The sequence below is a fragment of the Gymnogyps californianus genome, chromosome 23, assembly GCF_018139145.2.
Source record: "Gymnogyps californianus isolate 813 chromosome 23, ASM1813914v2, whole genome shotgun sequence".
Taxonomy (NCBI): Eukaryota; Metazoa; Chordata; class Aves; order Accipitriformes; family Cathartidae; genus Gymnogyps; species Gymnogyps californianus.
In genome coordinates, this window is record NC_059493.1 from 5319489 (window position 1) to 5346004 (window position 26516).

A 26516-nucleotide genomic window follows, 5' to 3' on the forward strand; every position below is an offset into this window, starting at 1 on the left:
TTCGGTGAAGAGATTTTTCCTAATATCCAGTCTAAACCTCCCCTGGCACAACTTGAGGCCATTTCCTCTTGTCCTATTGCTTGTTACTTGGGAGAAGAGACTGACCCCCACCTTGCTACAACCTCTTGTAGCGAGCGATAAGGTCTCCCCTGAGCCTCCTTTTCTCCAGGCTAAACAACCCCAGTTCCCTCAGCTGCTCCTCCTAAGACTTGTTCTCTAGACCCTTCACCAGCTTCGTTGCTCTTCTTTGGACGCGCTCCAGCACCTCAATGTCTTTCTTGTAGTGACGGGCCCAAAACTGAACACAGTATTTGAGGTGCGGCCTCACCAGTGCTGAGTACAGGGGGACGATCACTGCCCTAGTCCTGCTGGCCACACTATGAAAGATACGTTTCCAAAACCTGCTGAATGGTATTTTCCCAGGTGAATCCCTGAGTTGAGACAAGATTTTGTGGGTTATTTGTTGTAAGAATGATCACTTTTCCCCCCCTGAAACTGTTTTCTTTCTTTTTTCTCGTCCTGAAAAATGTATAAATAGTTAATTATTTTAACTCTGCTTGATGCTACTGTGTATTGCACTGATTGGTTCTGTTTCCTACTTTTCTGTGGTAGGAACAAGTTTCTCTGTTTATATCCACCTCTTGCTTTTTTAATTTCATTTATATTATTAGCTCCTCAAACAATGCTGTCTTTCAGTCTCTCTGCACAGCAATTGGTACCCTTGTCCATGATGGTGACTTCTAAATGCCATTGCAATGCAAACAATAAATAGTATTGTACTTAAATAACAATTATATAAATAGCAATGTACAGAGAAGGTACTCTGGAGCCTGGTATGGTTTCATATTTTCAGAATGGGAACAGCTACAGGCTGCCATTCTCAGTCTTTCCTGCGGAAATCAAGAAATAAAAAAGGAAATTACCTTTGCACAGATTCCGAATGCTTAAAAGAAACAGATTTCATATTACAGCTGGTGCTTGGAAGTGCAGTTGTTGGAGAATGCTAATAGAAGCCTTCATTGGCTTATGGTTGGACTCGATGATCTTAAAGGTCTTGTCCAACCTAAGTGATTCTATGATTGGGGTCCCTGCACCCACACTAGGACTTGAGCAGGGGTAAGCTTGTAGGAATAGGTCTGTCTTTTGCAAATCATCCTTAGTAGCCTGCCTTTCTGTCTTGTCTTTTAAGCACAGTTCCACAAACTGCCCACAGTGTGAATGTACTATACTGATGCTTACATACAATTTCAGTATATAGTTAGATAGAGGCCAGTAGTTTCCTACTCCTGTTCATCTTAGTGAGAAAACAACCTGGTGGTAATATCAGTGGAGTTTATAGTTAACCCAGGTCCTTACACTAGGTGTCTATCCTCTTCATCATCTGGGTCATGAATCTGCTAAGTAGATTGCTTCCTATGAACAGGGTTTGAGGAGCATAAGAAGTAGGATGATGAGGAAAAATTTAAGAAAGCCTTTCTGAATTCCCGAACAAATGAAAACCATAGCAAGGATTAATGCTTATGGTATTCCAGATTGTATATGTCAGATGGAATAAACACTGATTTAAAAATTCCTATTTTCGAGGTACTTCCTGTTTTGAATACACTTGCATAGAGATCCAGTTAAATATCAAATTAAAATCAGTTGGAATCTTTCACTTCAATGAGAATTAACTGTTGCCAGTATCTGAAGAGTTCATTTGTTGTTTGTTTACCCATCTGGTCATTCAGAGTTCTGGAAGAATGAAACTTAGTGAGTGCTGAGTGTTTTCTTTTTCCATTTCAGGTTCCAGTTGTGGGTACTTTGCATTTGAAAACCTATCCTTTCATGTGAGAGCATCCTATGAGGAACTTCAGTCCTGATTTAGAGAGTTGTTTACTTGCTGAACATGCTGACTGGTGCCTGGCAGAATTATACAAAAGCACTAAGGTATGCATCTAATTCACCCTAAAAGTTCCAGGTGCTTAGTTGCCTTTTATAGAGTAATTGATGCTGGAAGGGACTTCTGGACATCTGTAGTCCAGCCCCTTCGGTTCAAAGCAGTTCAACTAGACCAGGTTACTTAGCCCCATGTCCAGTCTGATTTTGAGTATATCCAAGGGTAGAGATTCCACAACATCTGTGAGCAACCCATTCTAGTATGTGACCACCCCGTGATGAAAACATCCTTCCTTCCATCTAGTTGCCGTCTCCTGTGCTGTGACTTGTATTCATTGCCTCTTGTTCTATCGCTGTGCACCTCCTTTTTCTGTGGCTTACAGTTAGCATGGCTTTTAACCTACAGTATTTAATGTAGTCCAGGATTAGGGAACTTGACCATATCCTGCAGGGATTTTGTTTGTTTGTTTTTTGTTTGGTCGCAACTTGAGAGCTTGGTTGGACTGCAAGAAGGGTAGTCATGGGTAAGCCATGGATGGAATCTGAAAAGGTGCCGGTTCAGTTCAAAGTCTGGTACAGGTATTTTGTGAGACTTTGGGCATGTTAGTCCTTTGAAGGTTCAGTTCTTCATCTGTCAAATGGGGAGACAGTCATGTTCCCTCTGTATCTTTGTTTAGCTGCTAAGTTCTCTGTTAACTGTATATATAACGCCATGCATACAGTTAGGGGAACAGTATTGCTGATTGTATATGCTGCATTAAAATCAACAATACTTTAATAGTGTAGAAACTCATTCAGGAATCCAGAAAGGGTTTTATTGTATGCTGGTTTTAATGTACCAGCCAAATGGCAATGGTCATGAATTGTTGACAATTAAACACTTAGGATATGAAGAGCTGAAGATAAGAACTTGGATGTATACATTTCCATCAATAATTCAGAGAACATTGGAGCCTCAATGTCAGAAGTTGTACCTCTGCACAGGATGACAGTATATTAATGAAGTTGCTCCAACCATTACACTCCAATTGCTAATTTATTCATAGTTTGCTAGCAGTGGGGAGGGAGGGGGAAAGGAAGACCTAAGGTCTGAGTTCAGTATCCCTTGAAACAAAGATGCATGCTAGCTTTATTTGCAGCATTTGATTTTTGAGTTGTGTATCTGTTTCAGCCTTGGTGAATGAGACCAGATTAAAAGGCAGCAAGTGAATACAGCCCAGATAAATTGACTTGAAGTAGGCCTTATCACCAAATCATTCCACTGGAGCTGAATGTTAACAAAAGTAAGGCAATCGTGTTCAAGATGATATGGTGAAACATGTTCTCATTTCCCTAAAAAACCCACCCTGAGTTCGTAGTGTTTACTCCTGTGATTTGAATTGTTATTGTTGGCTGGTTCACGTATCTCTGTACTAAGACTGTTACCCCACAAAAATGCTCACCATGAGTTAAAATGTATTAATGAGATAAAGATATGCTGAAATACTGAGCCGTTATGCTAGCTGCTGTATAAGCAGAGAAGCTTGGTCATTTCTTGTGTGCCTTTAACCAGCGTATTCTTGAAAAGTTTTACTAGTTAGGAAATATTGAGCAAAGGACATGATTTTTAAAATCAGTTTAGCTGTGCTAGTACACCTCTTACAGAGGGTGGTTCTGTCATCAAAGAGGCTGGGTGTCATCTTTACAGGATTGTGACAATCCTTCATAGCAGAAAAACCCAGAAGGTTTAGGAGTCTTTGTGGGTCAGAAACTGCAGAAGAAGATTTTGGATGGATTTGGCTCATGCTGTCACTCAAGTACGAAAGAGTTGATTACTCTGGAGAACTGCAATGCATGCATGCACACACCCTCTCTGTCTGTCCCTGTCCTCCTGTGCCTGCTGCTGGGCCCACCCCCAATGCTCTGTTTTCCAGGGAACTCTCCTAAAACAATTTAGGTAGGCAGGGTCCGATTTCCCTTTTGTACTTAACTGGCACTCATTTGCAGATACATTTCAAAACTCAATATAGGCACCTTAGAAATCACAGAGCTGTGCCCCCCTAATTATTGTTTTGCCTGTCAATTGCATTGAAGGAAGTCATGTTTTGAAAGGCTTGCCAATTAAATTTATACGGATGTGTGCAGTCCTTCTTATCTCAGCAGCCTTGTACAAAGTACATGTTAAGCAAAATTTAATGTGCAAGCTAGTTCATGAAATATGCCCATTTACATACGTAAAGACTCCTGTTTATCTGTGTATGTACATTATTAGTACATATCAAATGTGGACACATCTGTTTCATTCAAAATGTGCCAGATTAGCTTGGAGAATTTATACACATTTTTCGCCTGTAGAATTTGCAAGCTCATTTTGAATGCAGCAACTTGAAGATCTTTACTTGAAAGCTAAACAGGCTAATTTGGAGGTTTCAATAACTTCCATTGGCGATAACGCTGAGTAGTTGGAAAGAGTGACTGGTGGGGGAGCGGTGTAGCTGAGGCCAAAGAGAGCAAAGCATGTGGCGTTACAGGAGAAGAACAAGATCCCAGATGTCTGTGCAAGATCTTGCGCAAACGGGCTGCGTGCAATGGTGTTCATACTGAGGGCATGAACAAAATCTTCCCTCCATCCTCAGTGCTGGGAAACATAAACGTGTTAGTGTTTGAAATACTTTGCATGTTTGGAATCAATGATGCACCTATGATAAGATCCTCTGTTCAGCAATCTCCTTGGACTCTCAGTGTGGAGCGGGATTCCCTTTAATGAGTGGGCAGTTGCGACAGCCCCTGCCTGATAATGGGCATCTCCTCACCTTGAATCCCGGAGCTGGGAAGAAATTTGCTTAAAGGTGCAGTTCCCAATAACACGGACATGATTCGTACCTCTAACAGTCTCTTAATGAAGTACGTAGTCAGTCCTGTGTTGAGTAATAGTCCAGCTGGAATGGTCTCTTACTTCTTGTTATTTTAATTAAGTATCTCTCTGCCTCAATAGCACTTGGGGATTACAGGTAGCTTCTACCTACTCCAGAAAAACATTGTCAGCATTTTGTTTTCCACTTTGTCCAGTGCACCACACACCTAGCTAACGTGGAGGGTGGTCGAACTGTTGTGGTTACAACCATCTTTTCATTCCAGTCTCCCAAATGTTGACAGCTCTAAACATCTTAAGTATCTTTTGGCTATATCATGCTGCCAACAAATTCTGATACATGATCCTGCAAACTGTTTGTTAGAGGTATAAACTAAGGAACTGGCATTTGGATAGAAAAGCAGGGCTTGCATTTGAGGAGGAATTATGTTCTAGTTAATCTTAGGATATGCAATATCTGTATTGTTGGGCTGCCTGTTTATTTTTAGATTGGGTTTGCTAAGGCTGTTAGAAGCTTTAAAAGCAATTAGAGCTGAGATTAGACACTTGTCACTAAGCAGATAAATTTATAAATAAAAATAGTTATTAGATGTCTGAGAAAAAAATAAATAAAACCTTAATTAAATGAAGAGGAAATGCATCTTGATGGAGATGATATGCTTGTGAGAATAATGGTTTGAAAAAAAGCTGGAGAGCATCTAAAACCAGTATTTGGGCTACTGTAGAGTCTATCTTGTCCTGGAGTGTTATCTGCCATCTTGAGTGAGATCAGAGACTGAAGCTGGGATTACCACAGCTGAGATGATCTGATTCTACGCTTTGAGTCATATCAACCTTCATAGTTATAGTAAAAAGCAAAATTCTTTAGTTAGAGGCTGTGTCGGGGTTGTGTCTTTGGTTGCACATCGGAGGAGCTGTCGTATGCATCGCAGGTTACATTAGCACCTGATGAAAAAGGAGATGTCGGGAGCAAAGGCTTATGTGTGTGACTGTAGGTGACTGATGTAAGATTGAAGTTGGTCAGGGGAAGACACTGATACAGGGCTCGTGCTGAATACAGACTCTTCCGAAGAGCTCTGACTCTTAAAACTCTTCAGTAGTGTGGATTGTTATATACAGCAGCAACTTGCGCAGGAATGGGTGGCTGTTCCGTCCTTTGTGGATTTCAAATAAAGGCCACTCATCTTGATGAAATGGACATCATCACAGAAATTATGGGTCTGTTGTGGAAATATTTTGTGGAGGATTCTTGTTTTATATTCTGTCTGGATGACGCTAATAGTTCTTTTTGTGCCTGAAACCTCTAAATCTATCCAAAAAATCTAAATGATTTTGTAAAGCCTTGAAAATGCAACTCAAATACAACCTAATGGCTGAGTAGATCAAGGGGAAATATAAAGTGCTATTTGCTGCCTGAGTCATGAGCTTTGTAAACGTGGATCTGGCAATACCTTGGACAGGCCCAAGCACCTCTTAAGTTTGCTTGTTTTTCTCATGCGTTTCTCACTAAGGAGTATTTTGAATAGACTGTGCAGGAGCAGTGCAAACTTTAGAGGTCTCCATAGGCAGAAAATAAGATATTGGGCAAAGAGCATTAGCTCATTTCCTTCCAGCAGTAGTTCTACCACTGATGCTACTAGGAGTTGTTCAGGGCTGTAAATCTCCAGTAACTGAACAGCTGGTACTATAGGAAAGTATAAATACGTTCTTCTCTTTCTTATAGACAGGTTGTGAGGGCTGTTGGTGTTGGTACATTTTGCAAAGTCAGTGTACCATGTAAATATTAGTTATTTTTTTTGGTAATTTTTAAGTATTTGTGCATGGAAACAAAGTGCTAGGCTGAAAGGCTCAAGGCTGAAATTCCAAGCATACTTGACTCTGTGGGTGTGTATATATATATAGTTGACATATATATATAAAAAATAATCACAACCGTTAGTATTGATCAAAAACTTAGACATGTACAGATCCATTGTCCTGGAAGAGAAACTATAGATCTCATGACACACAAACTTATTAGTGTGGATAATTTATCTACGTAACTATTGGTCAAGTGGCAAGAAACTTTGCCAGTTGGACGAGCATCAACTGAGCACTTAGAACATTTCAGGTTTCTCTGAGCTGTGTGCAGAGATCTTGTACCTCTCGCCACTCTAAAGAAATGGAACAAAACCACAAACAGGCGTTTTCATCCTCCTTTCTTCTGTGAGGTTTTTACCTTTTAGAGTCACTTATTTAGACTGATTAAAACTTGCTCATTTCTTCCTCTTTGGCAAATGTTCAAATGGTTTTGTTCTCTATTTTATCAGAAAATGTAAAAAAAAAGGGGGGGGGAGGGTGGCATTTATGCTGTTGAGTGAAAGCTCGCTTGGTTTTAGCTCAGGTACTAAAGTTTTCTGCTTTGGAATTTGTGAACTTTTCCATTCCAGTATCACAGGATTTTTATGAAAACAAAATTATTTAAAACTTTTTGTAGGAATGTGGGGATTTTAAGTCTCAATAAGTATATGGCAGTAGGACAGCTTATGGCAATGCTGCTTCAGCTCTGATGGGATCAAAGGATCCAGGAAAAGACATCCCCTGAAAATGGGTACAGTTTCTTTAGACATTACTCTGCTCAGTTCACTCTCAGATCTGGCAGAGTTTCAAATGGACTCTTCCTGGAGAATTATCAATACAAGGTGTAATAACTGCACACTTTAGCTTTTACCTTTATTAGGAAATTATATCATGAATAAATATGAATGCTAGCTAAAGTGATACTGACTGTAATGCAGATGTAGTTAATAGAGATATGGAAAAAAGTACTTGCAACATCATTTATGGTAATTAAGTTCTGAATCTTGTTTGAGGGAGGTGTGTGTATTGCTGGCCAATTCAGAATAAAAATAGTGATTAATTATGATATTTTTCTTATGGAAATCAATCTCTGATCTATAGATAGCAATGAATTCTCATAACAGGACAAACAAAACAGGTTTTTTATTCAGGAGCTTTGAGATGTTGCAGTCTGGATGCAGATATAGGGGATGAAAAGTTGGCTTCTATGGATTGTTTTGTGGATTTTTTTTTTTTTTTTTTTTTTTCAAATGGGTTTGAACTACTTTGCCCATTCTGCGTCCCAGCCATTTTGCTCTGGTGGTGATCCTGCAGGGGACCAGGTATTGGGGCTGGGCAGGGGTAACTTCATTTGGAATGGATTGCAGGGGCAAGCAATGGTCTTTTTATCTGAGCCAGGAATAAGGAACTAAAATAAAAGAGCTCAGAATCTGACCTTGAGTTTCGTGCAATTGTCATTTTTGTTATGAAGTGGAATTATGAGGAGTAGTACACAGAAACCTCAAGAGATATGGGCTGTAAAATGCTGAGCAGGGTGCTCTTTAGTCATAATGGGAAATATTTTAAAAATATTTTAAAAAATAAATAACACATAATGGTTAGCTCATGACAGACTTTATAGAAAGCGCTTCCACCATTTTGGCATCTAAACTCAAGATTTGGGCGGGGAATTGTTTTCCAAATACCTGATGTCTGTGTAGCACAGGGAGAGGAGGGAGCAGCTGGACAGACAGCACAAATATATAAGCTTTAGGAACCCAGGTTAAAAATGTTAGGGAAGAGTACAGTGCTGCCCTCTGAGAAGCCCGAGTTTGCTTTGAAACCAAAAATGGTACGTGGGGGGGGGGCTCCACTGAGGCTGATATTCTCTGCTGCTTCTGGTTCATGGGGCTAACCAGAGCTAACTCAAAGGAGCTCTGTGTGGTACTGCGCTTGCTCCAAATCCCTTTGACATCTTTCTGTTGAACTGGGTGAGAATTAATTCAAACCCTGGTAAAGCTAGCCAGACAAATAGCAGGAGGTGAAACACTGTAGAAGCAGCGTACCCTAGATCACACTGCAAGGTCTGTGGCTGAAGTCTGCTGAAATCCAGACCAGCACTCTTGGCTGCGAGAAGTCACCGCTTCTGAATGGGGGAGAGCTGGGGGAGAAGAAGAGTTGAGAAGAAAAAAAGGTGTCACTAATTCTGCAGCTTCATTTCTGCATTGTTTATCACACTCAGTATTTTTCTGACTAAAAGGCACTTAGATTGAAAAAGAAAAACCAAGCTGTTTCGGTATGTTTACATTTGGATTTGATGCATGCAATTAAATGCCTCTTGCGTGGATGACCAGTTTGTGCATGTCCTGCCCCCCTCGACCCTTTAACAGGACTTTCACTTTTAAGCTGCAAACATTCCTTTTGGTGTTCTCACCCGGTGAATACAGGAAAAGAAAAACAGTTTAGAATTTGCCCAAGAAAAATATACAGGTCAGGTGGATTAGAAAAAGATCAGGTTGCCAAATACCCGGGGAAGAGGTGTTTTGTTTAGTGTTTTACACTGTCTGCCAGAAAATCCACAATATAAACATTTAATAATCTAGGGAAGGCAAAGGTGTCCGGGAAGGGATGATGGTGGGCAAGGCAATACTGTGTCTTTAATTTTCTTTTCTGAAGGAAGAAAGTCTGCATAGCAATGACAGGATCACTTGTTCATGCCTTTAATGTGTGATCTGTTTTCTCCAGTGGAGGGCACTCAGTGTATCACAAACTAGAACATTAGCACCAACAAGCTCCAAAGCATCATCACTCTCTGGAAAGCCTTCTGAATTAGACAAGAGCTGCCTCTCAGCACAGCTACAAAACACTTTAAACCTGACCAGCTAAATGGATAAACCTATCCTGCATAGCTTTTAAACTGGGGTCTTACACAGCACAGGAGGCCTGCCTGCTTCAGGAACTGGGAAGCTGGAGGATGGATTGCTGTGTCTGGGAATGGCAAAAGGCAGCAGAATGAGAAATGCTAGGTACCGGGAAAGATTTTTTTATTTCTCCCAGAGAAGTTGGTTTACCTTCATCGGCTGCTGTAGCTTTTCCTTGCAGATTGCCACTTAATGCTGATGGTTCTCTGATGACTTACACAATGGCTCTCAGAGCTTAGAGTCCCTCCCTACCCCCCCACACACTCCCCCCATCCTTCGTCCTGTCTTCCCCACCCCCAACCCCTTCCCTATCCTTTCCCTTCCTCATCCCCAAAATTCTCGCTTGTCCTCTCTAGGGAACTTTGTGTGGGTTACTGGCATGCACGCTGGATGGCGGTGATGTGAGTGGCAACCGTGCTGTGACATGAAGATTCTGATGGTTTAAAGAAAAGAGACCAGTTTTAAAGAGAGAGAGAGAGGGGAGGCAAAGGGAAAGCAAAAAAGGAAAGAGGGAGAAGAAAACAGCTGGAGAAAGGAAAAGGAGGACATTTGTTGATGACAAAAGGATGGGTAAGTGAACTTTTCTTGTTTGTTTGTTAGCACAGCTGCAGCTGTATGGTATATTTTTCAGTTGGATTATTAGCTGTTCAGGAGGGGGAAACAGTCTAAATAGCAGCAGTGCATTCCTTTGCCAGGTGACTCACTGTACTTGCTATTGTATTTTTAGATCATGTATTCCCCCCCCCAACACGCACATACGCACCTTTCCTCCTGCAGTGGTTTTATATGTAATTAATCTGTAAATGCATGCACCGAGTTAAGGACTGTAGAGAGTACGTTCGCTGTCTGTACAACCCACCCACACACCTGCACACGTATAGATAAGTACATGTATGCATGAGGCACGCTCACACAAAATTTCTTCTGGGTTTATATTCATATTCGATGAGCCTGTAGTGGTATTATTCAGGCTGTCAGAAAGGACTGTTAACACTTTGCAGTATGTGGGAAGCAAAGGGGAGGGGGTGATTTTCTTGTATAGGTGGTTTTGAAAAGGCTTGTTTGGTCTTTGAAAAGATACCCCTAATTTTGCTGCTAGATTTCCAGCAGTCATTTGCCAGTCTTATTTTTTCAAGTGTGACAGGTTTATTTCCCTCCCTCCTTCCTTCCCCCCAGCCCCCAAGTCTGTAACAGCCAGAACGTATTTCTAGCTGGCTGCTGCTGGCACACAGGCAGTAGCGAAAGATGAGGATTTAAATTAAAAATCTAACCATTAAAGTGAAAGGCAGACACACATAGTCAGGGGCATTTTAGATTAGGAATTATTTTGCAGATTGCTCCTTGGTTTAAAATTGGATTAAATAACTGCAGCACAGGCTTGGTTTTGTGTGTGTGACAAATAATCAAGTAATTCTTTGTCGAGGAGATACTGGCCCTTAACATATTTCCTGTTGGAAGAATGCATTTTAATTCTTAGCAAGATTGCAACTCTGGACAGAGGCACCAGTCCTAAAATTACTACAGGCTAAGGAAAGCGTGCGTATGTATGTTGGGTTTTCTGACAACCCCTCCGCCCCCTTTCATAATTATTCAAAGAATGTGGAAAATGTGCCTGTCCTCACATAACAGCATTGCTACTATATGATAAATTTGACATCTCGCATGCAGAATCTTAAAATCAGTAGAGCTGTGGAAGAGAGAGGAGAGTTGAAATAGAAATATACCCCTTTAAACTTTCTGTGTTTTGCTGCTCCTAAGGCAGTGTTTATATGTAAGTATTTGTGTGTATATTTTCATAGAGTGTATAAGGTATGTACAAAATACTAAATGCTTAGGTATTCACAGCTACATGTCGGTAACTTTAAATGAATATGTGTTAAGACTATGATTCATTTGAAAGAAATATGTCTTCTACCATTATCTTGGTATTGGGATCCCATACTAGCATCATATGGTATACTTCTCTATATGGTTGAACTTTGTTTCTGTGCATTTATTTATGTATTTTAGGTACATAAAAATAATTAGTAAACCTACTTAAACCTACTCCTAAAAACAAATCACTCGATGCAAAAAATAAAGCCTTTACTTAACGTCTAATTTTACAATACATGTTTTAAAGATGGATCAAACTTTATGATAGATAGATTTCTCACTTTTTGCAGTAATTTTTGGAGGAATTGGACTTGCAATTGCTTTTATTAAGGAATACGTTTAGCAGCACGTAAATACCAGAAGCTTTGGCTCATTTCCTTTCCAGCACTATGGAGCATTCAGCACAGTGACTTGACAAATATGTTTATTGTTAAAACCTCAGCATCTAGCGATAAGGATATACCAGCTACATTGAGAGATGATGTACAGGAGAAAAGTGAATAGAGAGCAGGCTCTTGGTCCTTCTAAGGGATCATAAATCACACAAAAGTAATTGAATAACAAGAGTAGTACTGGTGATGGTGCGGGTAGGAGAGATGGCAAGCCAGAAATTCAAAGGACAGGAATTTACACAACAAAAAGTGCAAGACAGGAGGCGAACAGGTTGTCTTCAAAATCCGCTGCTTCGCTAATGCTTTATTAGAAACCCCATTGACGTTAGTAATCTGTTGGCGATTTATTTTAATAGCTTTACAATGCACATTTGTTTTCTTTTTAATATTGTAGGTTTCCATTTAATTAAGCAGCTGAGAGGCATGAGTGTGTTGTTAGTGCTACTTCCTATGGTGCTGTTTGTTATGCTTGCGGGGGCTCAGCGAGCTTGCCCCAAGAACTGCAGATGTGATGGCAAGATTGTGTACTGCGAATCTCATGCGTTCAGAGACATCCCTCAGAATATTTCTGGAGGGTCTCAAGGCTTATCGTTACGGTACAACAGCATTCAGAAGCTTAAATCAAATCAGTTTGCGGGCCTGAATCAGCTCATATGGCTTTATCTTGACCATAATTACATCAGCTCCGTGGATGAGGATGCATTTCAGGGGATCCGCAGGCTGAAGGAATTAATTCTAAGCTCCAACAAAATTACCCATCTGCACAACAAAACGTTTCACTCAGTCCCCAACCTCCGCAATCTGGACCTCTCTTACAACAAGTTGCAGGTGTTGCAGCCTGAGCAGTTCAAGGGCCTTCGTAAGCTCTTGATCTTGCATTTGCGGTCTAACTCGCTGAAAACAGTGCCGATCCGAGTTTTCCAAGACTGCCGAAACCTTGACTTTCTGGATTTGGGCTACAACCGCCTGCGGAGCTTATCCCGTAATGCTTTTGCTGGCCTTTTGAAGTTGACAGAGCTCCACTTGGAGCACAACCAGTTTTCGAAGATCAATTTTGCCCACTTTCCACGCCTCTTCAACCTTCGCTCGATTTATTTGCAGTGGAATAGGATCCGGTCTATTAGCCAAGGGTTAACGTGGACTTGGAGTTCCTTGCACAACTTGGATTTATCAGGAAATGACATTACAGGGGTAGAGCCTGGGACCTTCCAGTGCCTCCCCAACCTGCAAAAGCTGAACCTGGATTCCAATAAACTCACCAACATCTCTCAGGAGACCATCAATACATGGATCTCGCTCATCTCCATCACTCTGTCCGGAAATATGTGGGAATGTACTCGAAGCATTTGTCCTCTGTTTACTTGGCTTAAGAATTTCAAGGGAAATAAGGAAAGCACTATGATATGTGCAGGCCCTAAACACATCCAGGGTGAAAAAGTGAGCGATGCTGTGGAGACATATAATATCTGTGCCGAAATCCAGGTGGTGGTTACTGAACGGTCATACCAGGCACCCAAAACCCCCCAGAGACCTGTCTTCATTCCTAAACCTACCGTTTCCAAACTCGAAAGCAATCAGCCAACGTCTGTTATGCCAAGCCCTTCTGCAGACCTCCCAACACCCGGAGTGGAACCAGAGTACGAGCACGTTTCCTTTCACAAAATAATCGCTGGGAGCGTGGCCCTCTTTCTTTCCGTGGCCATGATTTTGTTGGTTATCTACGTGTCGTGGAAGCGCTATCCAGCCAGCATGAAACAGCTCCAGCAGCACTCCCTCATGAAGAGGCGCAGGAAAAAGGCCCGAGAGTCTGAAAGGCAAATGAACTCCCCTTTACAGGAGTATTACGTGGACTACAAGCCAACAAACTCTGAGACCATGGATGTATCGGTTAATGGATCTGGGCCCTGCACGTATACCATCTCTGGCTCCAGGGAATGTGAGGTATGAACCATGATCCTCCTAAAACCATTTCAGCTGCTGGGAAGGAGAGGTAAATGTTTGAAGCTCTTGAGGTGTCTCTAAACACTGGAAAGATTAATGAGATTTTTTTGCTTTTGGGTTTGCTCAGTATGAAAGGTTATCTCATTAAATAAAAACAGTCAGGGAAGTGATGGTGACTATTTTGAGTCATTGAGACTTATAAAAACCATAGATTAAGTTGAAGTAAACAACTATGATAAAGGCATCTGGAGTGTTATTCTCCTCCTATTTGCACCCATTTTATTAGCAGTGGCTACAAGAGAGTCCCATTTTTAATGTATTGGTAGAAACAGAGGCATTTAAGAACCTTTTCTGTTTTAAAAATAAATATGGAAACCTCTTTATTCCAGACCTCACGTCAAATCTTGAGGGGTTTATGGCCTATTTAAAGATAATGCCAAATATTTTCTGTGTTTTCTGTCTGGTTCAAGAGTAAACCAGGGACAACAGGACTGCAGCACAACCTTAGAGCGAGGCACTGACTTGTTCTCCTGGAGGAGCAGGAACATACAAGCTGCTTTACTAGCTCTTCTGAACTTGAGCCTTGTAAAGGCCACAAGTCAAACAGTACATTTGCAAATATCTGGGTTGCGAGAGGGGGATTCTTGGGTTTTTTTGAATTTCATTTTAGTGATCAGTGAAGGCTTAGCTTGAGAGACAGCTCTACTGGAGTTAATAGTTTTACGCGCTTAAGGCCGTGTTACGATTTTGACTCAGCAACAAATAGGAAAAGCTCTCAGTGCTGCTTTTGTCTGTTGTTCAGCTTTGGCAAGAAAATACTATATTTTTTCATTGCTGTATGGTCAATGACTCTATTAATGTGTATGTAAGAAATGTTTTTACTTTTGAATGCCATTGCTTATTTATACCTGGTAAGGAGGATTTGCGCAATTACATTTCAGTACTTGTTACTTGATCCTGCACGTGGTGTGGTATTAGGGGACCGTGGTTGATTTTGCTTCCTTGGTTGTGGGCATCCTACCTGAGAGTGCTTAATGTGCCTGCTGAAATTCATTCATATCCATTTATGCAAATTGGGTTTGACTACGGTAGATTCTGACCAGCGTCTTTGACAGCCAGGTAGTATGAAAGGTGTGTTAAAGATGAGCAGCGTTGAGCAGGCTGCAGTTCTAGGATCCTGATTTTTTAAAAAGTGGATGTTTTCACTTTCTGACAATAGGGCATCTTTAAGATGTTTCATATTTGGCACCTGAAACCCCTAGCTGATTTTGGACCATGGAGCTAAGGGGAAGGGAGGGGGGGAAGTGTATGTTTGGGGGTAACTTTCTCTGGAGCAGTGTTGTCTTCAAAAAAGAAAACTACCGATCATACCTTTGTCATTTCTATCAGTATTATGTGAATGAAGGTGTGGGGTTTTTTTTTTTCCTGTTAGCAGCACAAGTAGAAAGTAAGTGATGCTAACAAAGTTATTTTGAATTTTCACTGGCTGTCACAAGGAGCATTAATTTGATGTCGACTGTTACACACAGCATTAAACACAAGGGGACCCCAGTTCGCCTGGTTTCCAGGTGCTATTGCAGTACCAGAACAATTTTATTCTGCTGCTCTGTTCAGGTTAAGTTAAGCTGGTGCAGAGCTCAAGCTGTTTATCATGTTGTCTGTGGGGTTCTTGGTTATGGTGTAAATCAGTAAGACTGTACTGAACATGATGGTTCTGTCCCAGGCTGTGACTGGTAGAAAGTACACTCTGTATTTGCGTGGTGATTTAGTATGCATTGGCTATTAGTACAGAAGACTTCAGGAGACAGAAAACAGCAGATCGTTGAAGGCACATGTAGCAACCATAAGCCCCCACTGAAATACTATCTTCAGCTTGGATTTAACATTCTTTGTCTCCATAGCTACAAGGTTCCACTTGTAAGGATAGATATGCACTGTTCTTACTTAAAAATGGTAAGAAAATAAAAATCCTTCTAGTGTCTTCAGCAGTGGAAAACTTTTATGTTTGGGGAAAAAAAAGAAAATGGAACATCTCATTATTTACTAATTTACCCAGATGTACATACTTGTGGGAAAACTATAATTTTGCACAAGTGAGACATAGCTCAGGCCCATCCTCCTGTCAGTCTGACTTGCTCATTCACTGTGCTCAGACTGAGGTTTCTCCCAAAAAAGGACCACTTTGAGGGGAGAGGAGTGTCTGGTTATCAAAATGAAGGCAGGTGGGCTTTCAGAATTCATTGCTCACGAGTTTATTGATTTTACTTCTTTTAGTAATATTTTTCAAATGATTGTCTGCTTTCACATGTCTACCCACGCACACACCTGTGAGCAGCGAAGATGTCCAACAATTGTGTGTCTTTCAGGAAAGAAATAATGGCTTAGTTCCATTTTAACCTGGGAAAGATGCGTGAGCATACTCTGTTGCTGGTAGTTGGGTGCTAATGAATGGTTTCTGAGTGTGGCCTAAGGTCGTGTGAGCACGCCTATTACATTCACAGTGATGATTTTGGTTTTAGAAGTATCCAGCTCATCTCATCCATAAACCACTTGTTTTCCATGGCAGAAATGGCCTTGAAATAACATGCGTAGGTACTTATGCAGGTTCTTTTTTTCGCAGCTGCTACGCAGGTGAGCAGGGGTGGTGTTTGTTGGTGTTTTAAGTTCAGTGAGATTTCTGGCATAGAACAAAGCAACACAGGCATATGAGAGCTGCCCTGTATTGGGTCCTTACGCTGCAAGTAGGGGAGTTGCAGGTATGGTTTGTATGGCTGCTTTTTCAAGTCCATGCTTTATGAATTACTTCTTGTACTACAGAGAGAGCGCCAAAGTCAGGCTTGCTGTAAATGGGAGCAACTCTCTTGGCATCGGTGGGATTATAATCACTGACACCTGGCCTATGGTATTCTATTTAGTCTATTGGCAAGGGTTTCTAAAATAACTGGATGCTTATGATTTTGGCTCTCACCATCCAGTTAGCAGACTGCTGCTATCTCATTTTGGTATTTGCTTTGCTTTGTGCATGTGCATCTTGTTCCCTCTCTCTTTCATATTTATTTGTACATTTGCTGAAGATCTGGGAGCTATAAAAAGCAATTTCATAAACCAAGCTGTAATATTATGTATTTCATACGTATCGCACAAAAAATGTCTGTATATAGCACACGATGAAGGTATATGGGGAGAAGGAACGTTGCTACAAAAATGTTTCGTTCTTTCTACTGGAAAGTTATTCATCTCCTGTTTCTCAGGCTGGCAGTTACAAAACAAACAACAACCAACCAAACAAGTGAACGTCTTCTCTGTGTTAACTGAGCACAGTTGATGTGAAGCCCTTTGAGAGACGATTGACACAGACCCTGTGAGGTTACTTTTTATACTTTCGTTGCTCCATGTCTAACCATACCGCAGCACTTGACAAACAAGCCCACCTGTTCACATCCAAGTACATCTCTGCTGTGATGCTCCTGGGTTTTCCATTGGAGTGAAAACCAGGGCAGTTGTCGCTTGTATTCGTACATGCTAAATCAGTCACACAAAATTATGTTCGCTATGAATTCTGCTTCCTCCCCTCTTGCCAGTGGGAAGAAATAGATTGATAAAGGAATGCAACATATGCAGAGTTGGTGGGCTGCTGTTGACCTCCTCCTTTTGAGCCTGATTTAAAAGGAAATGTTGACATGTCACTGTTGTTTATTATTTATTTATTAAACACCATCACTGTGTTGTTTTGAGCAAGATGCAAAAAGGAAAAAACAAAATAATCTCCATGGCCCAGATACTGTTTAGTCCAAGGATCCAGTTCTGCGAGGGCGTTCGTGGTTTTGTAACTCAGCTTCGGAAGGGCTGCCCAGGGGATAAGCATGAGCTTATGGGGTATTGCAACCTCATGAGAGAAATCACTCGATGATTGGCAGAATTTTTCATTTTCTTTTAAGAGCAGTGATTGTATTTCCTTTGGTCATCAGCCTTATGTTTTTATAAGGAATACTCAGCAAGGACTTGTTGGCAGAAACGTGGGTTCGTCATAGCTTGGGGGAATGCAAAAGGAAGGTGATTCCACAGGTAGTGCATTACAAAGAGAAGACGATGGGAGGTGATGAGTGAGGAGTATGAGAAGCAGTAATTGTTAATTAGATAGCCTACTGTCATCATTTAGGGCCAAGAGGTGTGGTTGTCTTTCCAGTGACTCTGTTTTGGAACACTGTAGGATGGGCATTGTTAATTTAGCTTTCTTACATCCTTCGGTGCTATGGCTCCTTCTCTGCCTCTCTGTCTCCACCTCTCTGTGATTATAGATGGACCTTAAATTCTTGCTTGAGTTGTAAACTGAAGGGTGAATCAATCTAATGAAACTCTGTCATAAGCTCTATGTTTGTATTGGGAGAGTAAGCAAAGGCTAAGCGGATAGCTGTTTTCTTCAGTGCAGTATATCTGGAAGAAATATGTCAGAAGTGGCTCAGAGGTGAAATCTTTTAGGCACAGGGCCAGTGAGAGGTTTGAGGAGAAAGTAAATTTTAGAAATGTCTTCAGGATTAGGACCAAAGGTAGAAATTTGTGTTTGTTACCATTGAGAGGCTTCGTTAGCGTTGCATACTTGTTATTGCAAGTATAATGTCAGTATACAGAAAGTTGTAGTCTAGCAGTACTAGTGATGTAGCAATAAATGCAGAGGGGCAAATTTTCCTGGGCTCAGCACTTGTAAAGTGTGAGATTTCCCACAGGTATTACCAAAATGACTGGCTGTATTTCCGGAAGAAGTCAGCCAGCTGTGCATCAGCAGCAATTAAGACACTGGTTGTAAATTTGAAAAGGGAGCTGCAGAAGGATGCTGAACACTTCTGAAAGTCTTACTCAGTCCTTATTCAGGTGCCTGGGTGAGAGATTAGCTTGTCTGAAATTTGGTCTTGCAATACAGGTGCTGCTGAGACCCTGAAAGTTATTTGCTCTACGATAATGCAGATAATCAGTGGCAAAGGAAGAAGCTGAACCCACATCTCCCAAATTTTCACTTGGGAACTTTCCAAACCACATTTCAGGCATTAAGTTTCCTTCACTAGGTCTCATCCAGAGGCTGACAGTTAATTGACAGAGCTCTGAAATTGCACTGAGGATTCATAGTCTTAAACGCAATGTCCAGCCAGGAGGGTAACTGATTGACTATCATCCTCCCTGCCTTCTCATCACCTCTTTTTCTACTTCCCCTAAGTTTGCCACTTTCTAGAAACTTCATGGTTTGAGTTATGCACAGTGAGGACTGCTCAGATGGAGAGGATGCTGCGTTGTAAAAGCTTTGTACAAGAGAAGAAAATACTTGTATTCCTATTATAATTGTTGCTTAAGCCCTATGAAGGATTCCTGCATTGCTGGAATTGTGACAGATGCGGTTTGCCCTCTCCATCTCCTTTCCTTTCTCTCACCCCTGCTTCTGCTTTTGCTCAAACTCTGTGATGTGCTGCCAGTATTTTACGGAGGAGAAAAAAAATCGATTTTAGTCCATTATGTAGCTCATGCCAGGAGGGAGAATGCTAACAGAAATAGTGAAGAAATCTGTTGAACCTATTCATTTGTTGTTGGTTTTTTTTTTTTCTTCTAAACACACACCAAAATTTTAAAAACCCCCACACTTTAAAAGGGGCAAACAATCTTATTAGTAAGTATCCCGCTGCCGGAAATGTTCCCCAAGCTCTCCTCTAGAATAATACAGTTGACCTGATTCTCGATGTTAAGACTGTTACCTAAACTACACAGGCTGTCACAGCACAGAGCTAGCTGAGCTGGTCTGGGTGCTGGAAATAACCAGAGCTGTGTACGTGCTGGTTTACTCTGCTTCTTGACAGTGATGCTCCTAGGCACATACTCCTTTTGGCAGACAATCTGCCCCTGGTAGGAGAGAGCTATCCATTTCAAAGCCTTTGGGACTACAGTTCAGGTCTCAGCTGTGCAGGTGTGTTACTTCCATTGAGATGGTCTACCTGTTATGTTCAGGAGATTGCACGCTTTTCTAGCAGGAGCTGCTTTGGCAGACAGAAGTGTGCAGCCCTCTATCATGCTATCCATGTTGTAAACGTTTTGACACGCAAAATTCCTGTGTGATTTGTGTTTATAGCACTACTAACATCCTGGTATTTGGTCATTTCAAGCCAGGTATTTTAGGACTGAACACAGATGGGCTGCAGCAGTAAACATTTTTGACACTAATCAGCTTTTATCACATCTGCCTGTTGTGCAGCCAAATAAGCTTAGATTGCTTGTAGATCTCTCCATCTACACAAAAAGATGACTGGATCAATTCTGAGGGATTTCCTGGGAGTTGTTGTCTCTGTTCCTAGCTGCAAAATTCCAGCTTTGTTAGAAGCCAGAGTATGCGGCAAAGGGACGGCGTGAGAGGGTGTTACTTTATGGGAATATTGGCTTCTTGGCCTAATGAGTTTGTTTTGTCTTTGCCTTTTTAAGTCACAAGGAAATAGAAAGCTCTTCCTGGTAGATATATCAGTCATACTGTCATCATGGGCACTTGAATGGGAATTGCTCCACCTGCAAGGATGGGGAAGGCAAGAAAGGCCAGAAAATGATCATCTATAATCTCTCACCATCTGGGGTATATTCTAGCTACAGCGAAACCTCCACCGTTGTTTCTTAGTTCAAGTATAGATTGATACATGCAAGCCATTTTAAAAATCATTTTTATGGTTCTTTAGATATGTTTAAATATAATTGGCTAGAACATGAGAAGTTCATGGATACTAGCAAGCCAGAGAGTCTTTCCTAAAAGCTTTGTGGTCCAAGGCTGTGTCTCTGTCAGTGGGCAACTTCCTACAGAAAATGACAGGACTTTGCGAGGATGCTTGAACTTCTCGTCTTTGTTTTCTATCCTTTGTGTGACAAAAAAGCAAGGACTTTTTTGCATAGTACTTTTTGTCTGAAGTTCTCAAAACTCATCAGATAAGTAATGTTATCCTAATTTTTACTTCCTCTATTACGTAGATCACGATCTTATGCAACAGCTCTTTGCTATGAAGGTTCTATTTTTTTTCTGTTCTTTCACCATCACCGTATTATTCAGTTTCCTCTGAAATACATGACAATAAAAAGAAAAATAGTATTCCTAGTATTTCTAGTTTTAGCCTATGGGGAAAACTAGCATGATCGGTTTGGTTATGATCAAAGGTGGACCGTTGATGATGTGTGCTTGTATGGGTATGTGTTTTCTTTATGTGAAGACCTAAATGGGGAATAATGACGTTAATCTTGAGTTGATACTGAATTTTGTAAGTTCTGTTGTCATATAAAAGTACATAGTCTTTTCTGTCCGAACATTTCAACTGTACTGCAAAAGTATTACATCAGGAGAAAAATCAGATGGTTAAGTCACTTTGTATTAAATGTATTGTGGGAATGTGGCATGTCCTTCATTGCAACAGGGAGAGCTTACTAATTACGTAGTGTACAAAGATCTTTTGATACATTCAGCATTGGGTGTGTGCACAATGCTTCCAACTGCATACTGATATACATATACCTTGTGGAAAAAGCAGTCGCAATCTCCAATTTTTGACAGACAGTGAAAGAACCAGTTTTAAAGCAGGAAGTTAATTTTTTTTTTCTGTGTAAACTCTGGTCAAGATTTTTTTCGTTTATGGAAGAAGCAGGCTTTTCCTGTATGTTACTTGTATTTTAATCCAATTAAGAAGCAGGCAATAGAAAGTGAAAGAAGGTAAGCTTAATGTAATGGTAGTATTATTACAATGACTATTTGTGTTTTGGTAGCAGCTGACAACTCCCAAGTTTAATCACCATATGAAAATATTGAAGGAATCATTTTGTGCCTGGGAGAACAGGACACAGCAGGTAATCTAAACACATAGGGCATAGAAAGAGGAAATGGAGGCGTGAAGAGCGATTTACTTGCCGGAGATGAGTTGACCAGTGAGTACTGCAATCCAGGTTTTAAGAAACCTTTGACAATGTTCTGTTTATTGGATGACTCCAACTCTCAGTCTTGTGCAGTGGAAAGGCCATCCCGTGTTCTGCGATTGCACTGTGCACAGGTTGAAACTCACTCCTGGGCATCAGGCCAAGGAAGGACCTATTTGGCGCTGAGCACAAGCTTCCATGGGAAGGTCAGTCTCGCTCTCAGTGCCTTGCACTCTCATACACCCTAACTCAATTTTTTTCCAGACTTCTCCAACACATAGAGTGTCTTTGATGAATGGACTTGAGTTGTGTGTTTTTGCTCATTTTCAAACTCCGTTCTCATTAAAAATCGGCTTCTCCTTCTGTGTGATGGCCTCTGAAACCCCAGATGATTCTTCACTGCTCTCATCTTTCACTAACACATCCATTTGGGTTATCTTTGTGCCGTGATGGATGCTTTAAAAGGAACCAACAAGGCCATCAAATTCTTGCCCTGGTTCAACTAGCATTTGTTAATGTTCTAAATCATCTTGGGCCTGAAATGTGCTGCTACTTAAATTTAGAACGATGTGATTGCCTGAAGCCTCTCCATGTGTTAATTAAATCATCATAATTGTGGTTTCTTGAGACTGACAGGTTATAAATAGTTTTTCTTTCCCCCCTCCTGTAGTAATTTGGTATGAATGACAGGCAAAACAGCTATTGTTTAAACTGTACATCTGACACCATCGTTCCTATTCAGACTCCATTTCTCTGCTATTATTTGATTGTCCTGAAATAATCGACAGTGTCATTCTTAAAGGCTAGTTAATTACCATGTACTTCTCACATTATGTGAAGATGAGAGAAATCATTTTTCTGGGTCATCATTACCCATTTAATTTAACAGAATGTGTATTAAGGGGTACTGAAGGTCAGGGCAGATGTTCAGTGTCTGTGTGTATACACACACACAAACGTACGTCAGAACACACAGAACAAGTCGTAAGACTAATACGTTTTAGTAATAATTTTATTTCCATCTATAATGTCATGTCTCATCCAAGGTTTTGTGGAAGTAGAAGCCTCAGTGTTCTTAACATCGTTTTCCTCTCTTGCTCCCATGTGGTAGGCCTTCACCACATAGGTGTATAATTGCTGTGCTGTAACTGGCAAAAGGCAGAACAAATTAATAAGATTAAGCATTGTTTGGAAACAAACTCTGATTACAGTTCTTTTCGTTCTTAGTACTGAGAAGGAAAAAATGCTACAAATACTGAAGTTGACCAAGACTTTGTACAAAGCACTCTACTTGACTTTTGATCTTCCCTAGCTTCAGAGCAACTCTGTCCCATGTGTGTGAGAATGGGGTAGAAATGATGTTAGCAGGAATATCCTCAGGCTTCATTATGCATAATCCCATCAGGCAATTATGCATTGCTCCACTTTAATGTAGGTCTGCATGCTGTTTACAGCTCTAATTTGTGGAAGAACCTAAGGCTAGATTTTAGTCTGCTACTCTGGATCCTCCTTACTCTTCCAATTATACAAAGAAACCGTACCACTTGCTTACTTGAACTCTTTGAGTATAGAGATGTGTCATGCTGACTGGCATAATTCAGAGTTAAATAAGATTCAAGAATATATAGGAGAGAGCTTCTGTGCAGGAAGCTCAACCTTTCTTTCCAAGGCTGGAGGATGTCCTTCCTCCTTGTGAATTTGGAAAGCAAGGCATCCACCAGTCAACTATGGCTGGAGGCCACAAGATTTAGGAACTGTTCTAAACTCTGCTGTTAGTTTATTGTCTGAGCTGGGAGAGATCGTTTCATTGCAAACTGTCAGACTGTCAAAAGAAAAAAGGGAAGCAAGGTCACGTTGACTTTCATTAGAATTTGAGCATTGAAACCAATCCTGAAATCTTTGAAGGTTTCTCCTGTAGTCTTTGCCCTCCCATCTACTTACACCAAGGGTCAGCTGGGGAGGACTGCCGTTCACTCTCTTCCTACATGGTGGCTAACAGAATAGGGTTGGGGCTTTAGCTACTACTTTAGCATGAAAGAAAAAAGTATTGTCTGGAGCCTTAAGGGACTCCTGCTGAGTCTGTTTTGTTCCTAGCATAAAAGCCAGTCTGAAGTGGTCTGCTTTGTCTTGGTGTGGTATTAGCACATGCCTATTTAGTTCTTTTAAAATGTCTATACTATATTCAGATGCAACAGAGACTGAGTTACAGCTACTCAGGTGCTCCCTTGTCCCAGTAGTTTTCTGCAGCACAGTGAAATTGCATGATTTTAATGTAAATTTCTGATCCATTTCTTTCCCCAGCATTATCATTTTCTTTCCCAGAGCCTCTAAATCATATGTTAGGATTCTGGCTTTAAAAGCCACGTCAATGTCCCATGCAAAGTGAAATGAGGAAATGAAGGCAGTTTGTGTGTTTTTGCAGTTGGAACGTAAATTGTACAAATCAAAAAAGGAAGCAACCCACTGGCGATTTTGAATTATTAGAAATTTTTATTTGAAAACAAAATCTATGGGTATTTTCTTTGCTGCCTTTTCTTTGTTGAATATATTAAGAGTCCCAGCATGCATGAAGCTTTGACAATCTGAGGAATTGATTAACCTTTTTCTATTTATGATTAGCTCCCAAACATTTATTATATTAGCTTTTGAGAACAAGGTCCAGACTTCTTTGTTTTTCTGTAATAGACAAGAGACGAGAATTAACGTTGCTTCAGTGAGTTTTCCACTTAGGTTATAAGTAAAAGGTAGGCATAACATTTTGTATTTCACTACCTCTAATGTCTAATGAAGATTGGAGGGGGGATATTTTACCCCGATAGACGTAAAAAATTCAAGTGGAGAACAGGTAGCCATCTGCTTTGCCTTTTTGTATATCAGGGGCCACAAAACTTCACGAAGTTACACTGTTTATAAAACCAATAGTTTATTTTGACGAAAAAGTGCCTCCAGAGAGTTGCTTGATGACTTAGAGAGAAAACTCCACTTCTCTGATAATTGGTTCCAAAGGTTAATAACCTTCACAGTGAAACATAACTTGTCCAGCTGTTAAAATCATTCCTTTCTCCACAATGACATTAAGCTAATCTGAGAGGACGATGTATCTGAGATTTAATGTGTGGCTGAGGATATCTGTGTATGTTATCCAGCTCAGTGAAGAGCGATTACAAACAAAACCACAGAAAACCACGTGGAGGCTTGCACACTGAAATAGCCCCACTCCTAGCTTTCAAGAAAATTACATTGTAATTGAATCACTATAGGAAAATGTATATTTCTCCAAACTGCTGAAGTAAGCCATTTTCAGCACATCTCTCCTTCTCCTGTTCCTTTCACCCTGTTTTCGACTAGGTCTCCAGCTGCTGATCTCTAACTCATGGTCCTGCCTTGCTCTGTGTTGGAGTTATCCACTGGTCTTTCATGCAGGGACGTACTGTTCCTACGTGCCTAGACCTAGAGGAGAAAAACGGAGACCTCTTACGAGATAGATTGAAGTCTGTGACCAGCTCCACATTTATTTCAATGGAACAATGATAACGATCTCAAGGTAGTGGCATTAAAAATGCTAGTGGTTTATCATACTGCGAAATACCATTTAGGGCACATCGCTAGAGCAGTGTTATATAGGTTCGCATTAACTTGGAAGTCACCAAAAGACTTGTGTATGCAAAAGTCACTGTTTGTAAACAAAGCTCATTATTATGTTACCATATTTTAAGATTGGTGTGAATTCTGAAAGTTGTGTTTCCTTTATTTTTCAGTGTAATTTAACAAGTTGTTATATATCTGCTGTCCAACTCTAAAGGGCCTTTTTAGCGTGCTTGCTTTAAAACAGCCTGAAGAAAAGGCTCTTTCACCCCCCAGCCCCCAAATGTGGTGGCTTGTTTGCCTCAACTACATGGAATTTTATTGTTTTGGTTTTAATGAACGGCTACAATGGGGATATGATTGCTAATGATTTGTTCAGTTAGCTATGTAGCCATAAGAAAACAGGCTCTTGAAGGATAGGTATTATTCTAGAATAAGTATATTCAAGAGGTACTGTAAATAGGGGATTTTGGTAATTGAGCTGAGGAAAAAATGAAGGCATTTGTCAAAGATCCCAAGTCTGTCTTGTTCTGCAGAATTAACAAATGTTCCGCTTATAGGTTATCAATTAAAAATCATTGATGAGTCTAGGAATTGTACCAGCTTTATTTCTCCCATTAATTTGGCATGATAAACTGCTGAAGATGGATTCAAAGTTGATGTCAGAAGAGTGTGGTCATTTACAAAACACTTACCGGAGTTAGCTCAGCTCTCTGTTACTTCAGCAGTCAAGAATAACTGAAATGCCGTGCAGGATCAAGCTCCATTTAAAACCACCTTGTAGTACTCCTTGGCTGCTTCAGTGCCCCAGTCTTTCTCCCTGTCTCAGTTCACCTCAATTCATCACACTGTTCTCTCCTTAAAGCACGCATCTTTCCACCTTCTCCCTAGCGCTCAGCGTTGCCTAAATTATATCTTAAGTATTGTGTGATACTTCTCAATGGTATCTTTCTGTATTGATTTGGAAAGTCAGATTTAGCACCCAGCTTACTTGGGTGTCTTTTAACCTGTTTTATTGTTTACAGTCCTATAATCTTCACAGGATTTCCTGTTACTTTATTCATTAACCATTCCTCTACTTTTGAAGAGCTACAGATAGAGAATTTGCATGATGTATCAGATATTTACGTATATGTCCTTGCAATTGTATGCATCTGAGTGGATATATTATACTTAGTGGCTTAATTTTTAGGCACTTTTGTTCTTATTTTTTTTCTTGTGTGCAACTCCCACAGTGTTTTTGACGCAATTGATCATAATGTCTTACATTTAAAAAACTGGCAGTTCGAGGGGAAAGTGGCAGTTGCCATCTTCTGGAAGCAGATGCCATTGATAGTT

The 26516-nt window shown here is 40.6% G+C and overlaps 1 protein-coding gene across 5 annotated transcripts in view; it reads left to right on the top strand.

Moving 5' to 3' along the window:
* LRRTM4 (leucine rich repeat transmembrane neuronal 4) overlaps positions 1-26516 on the top strand; it is a 543042-nt gene that overhangs the window by 308483 nt on the left and 208043 nt on the right. For 3 of the 5 annotated variants that reach the window (XM_050910344.1, XM_050910345.1, XM_050910348.1), the window contains exons 12-14: positions 1786-1929; positions 9825-10038; positions 12130-13676. In XM_050910344.1, coding sequence (XP_050766301.1) covers positions 10035-10038; positions 12130-13676 — 1551 coding nt within the window. In that variant the 5' untranslated portion in view covers positions 1786-1929; positions 9825-10034. Of the gene's footprint in view, positions 1-1785; positions 1930-9824; positions 10039-12129; positions 13726-24941; positions 25005-26516 lie in introns of those variants that run through there. The other 2 variants (XM_050910347.1, XM_050910346.1) reach the window with 2 other exon arrangements.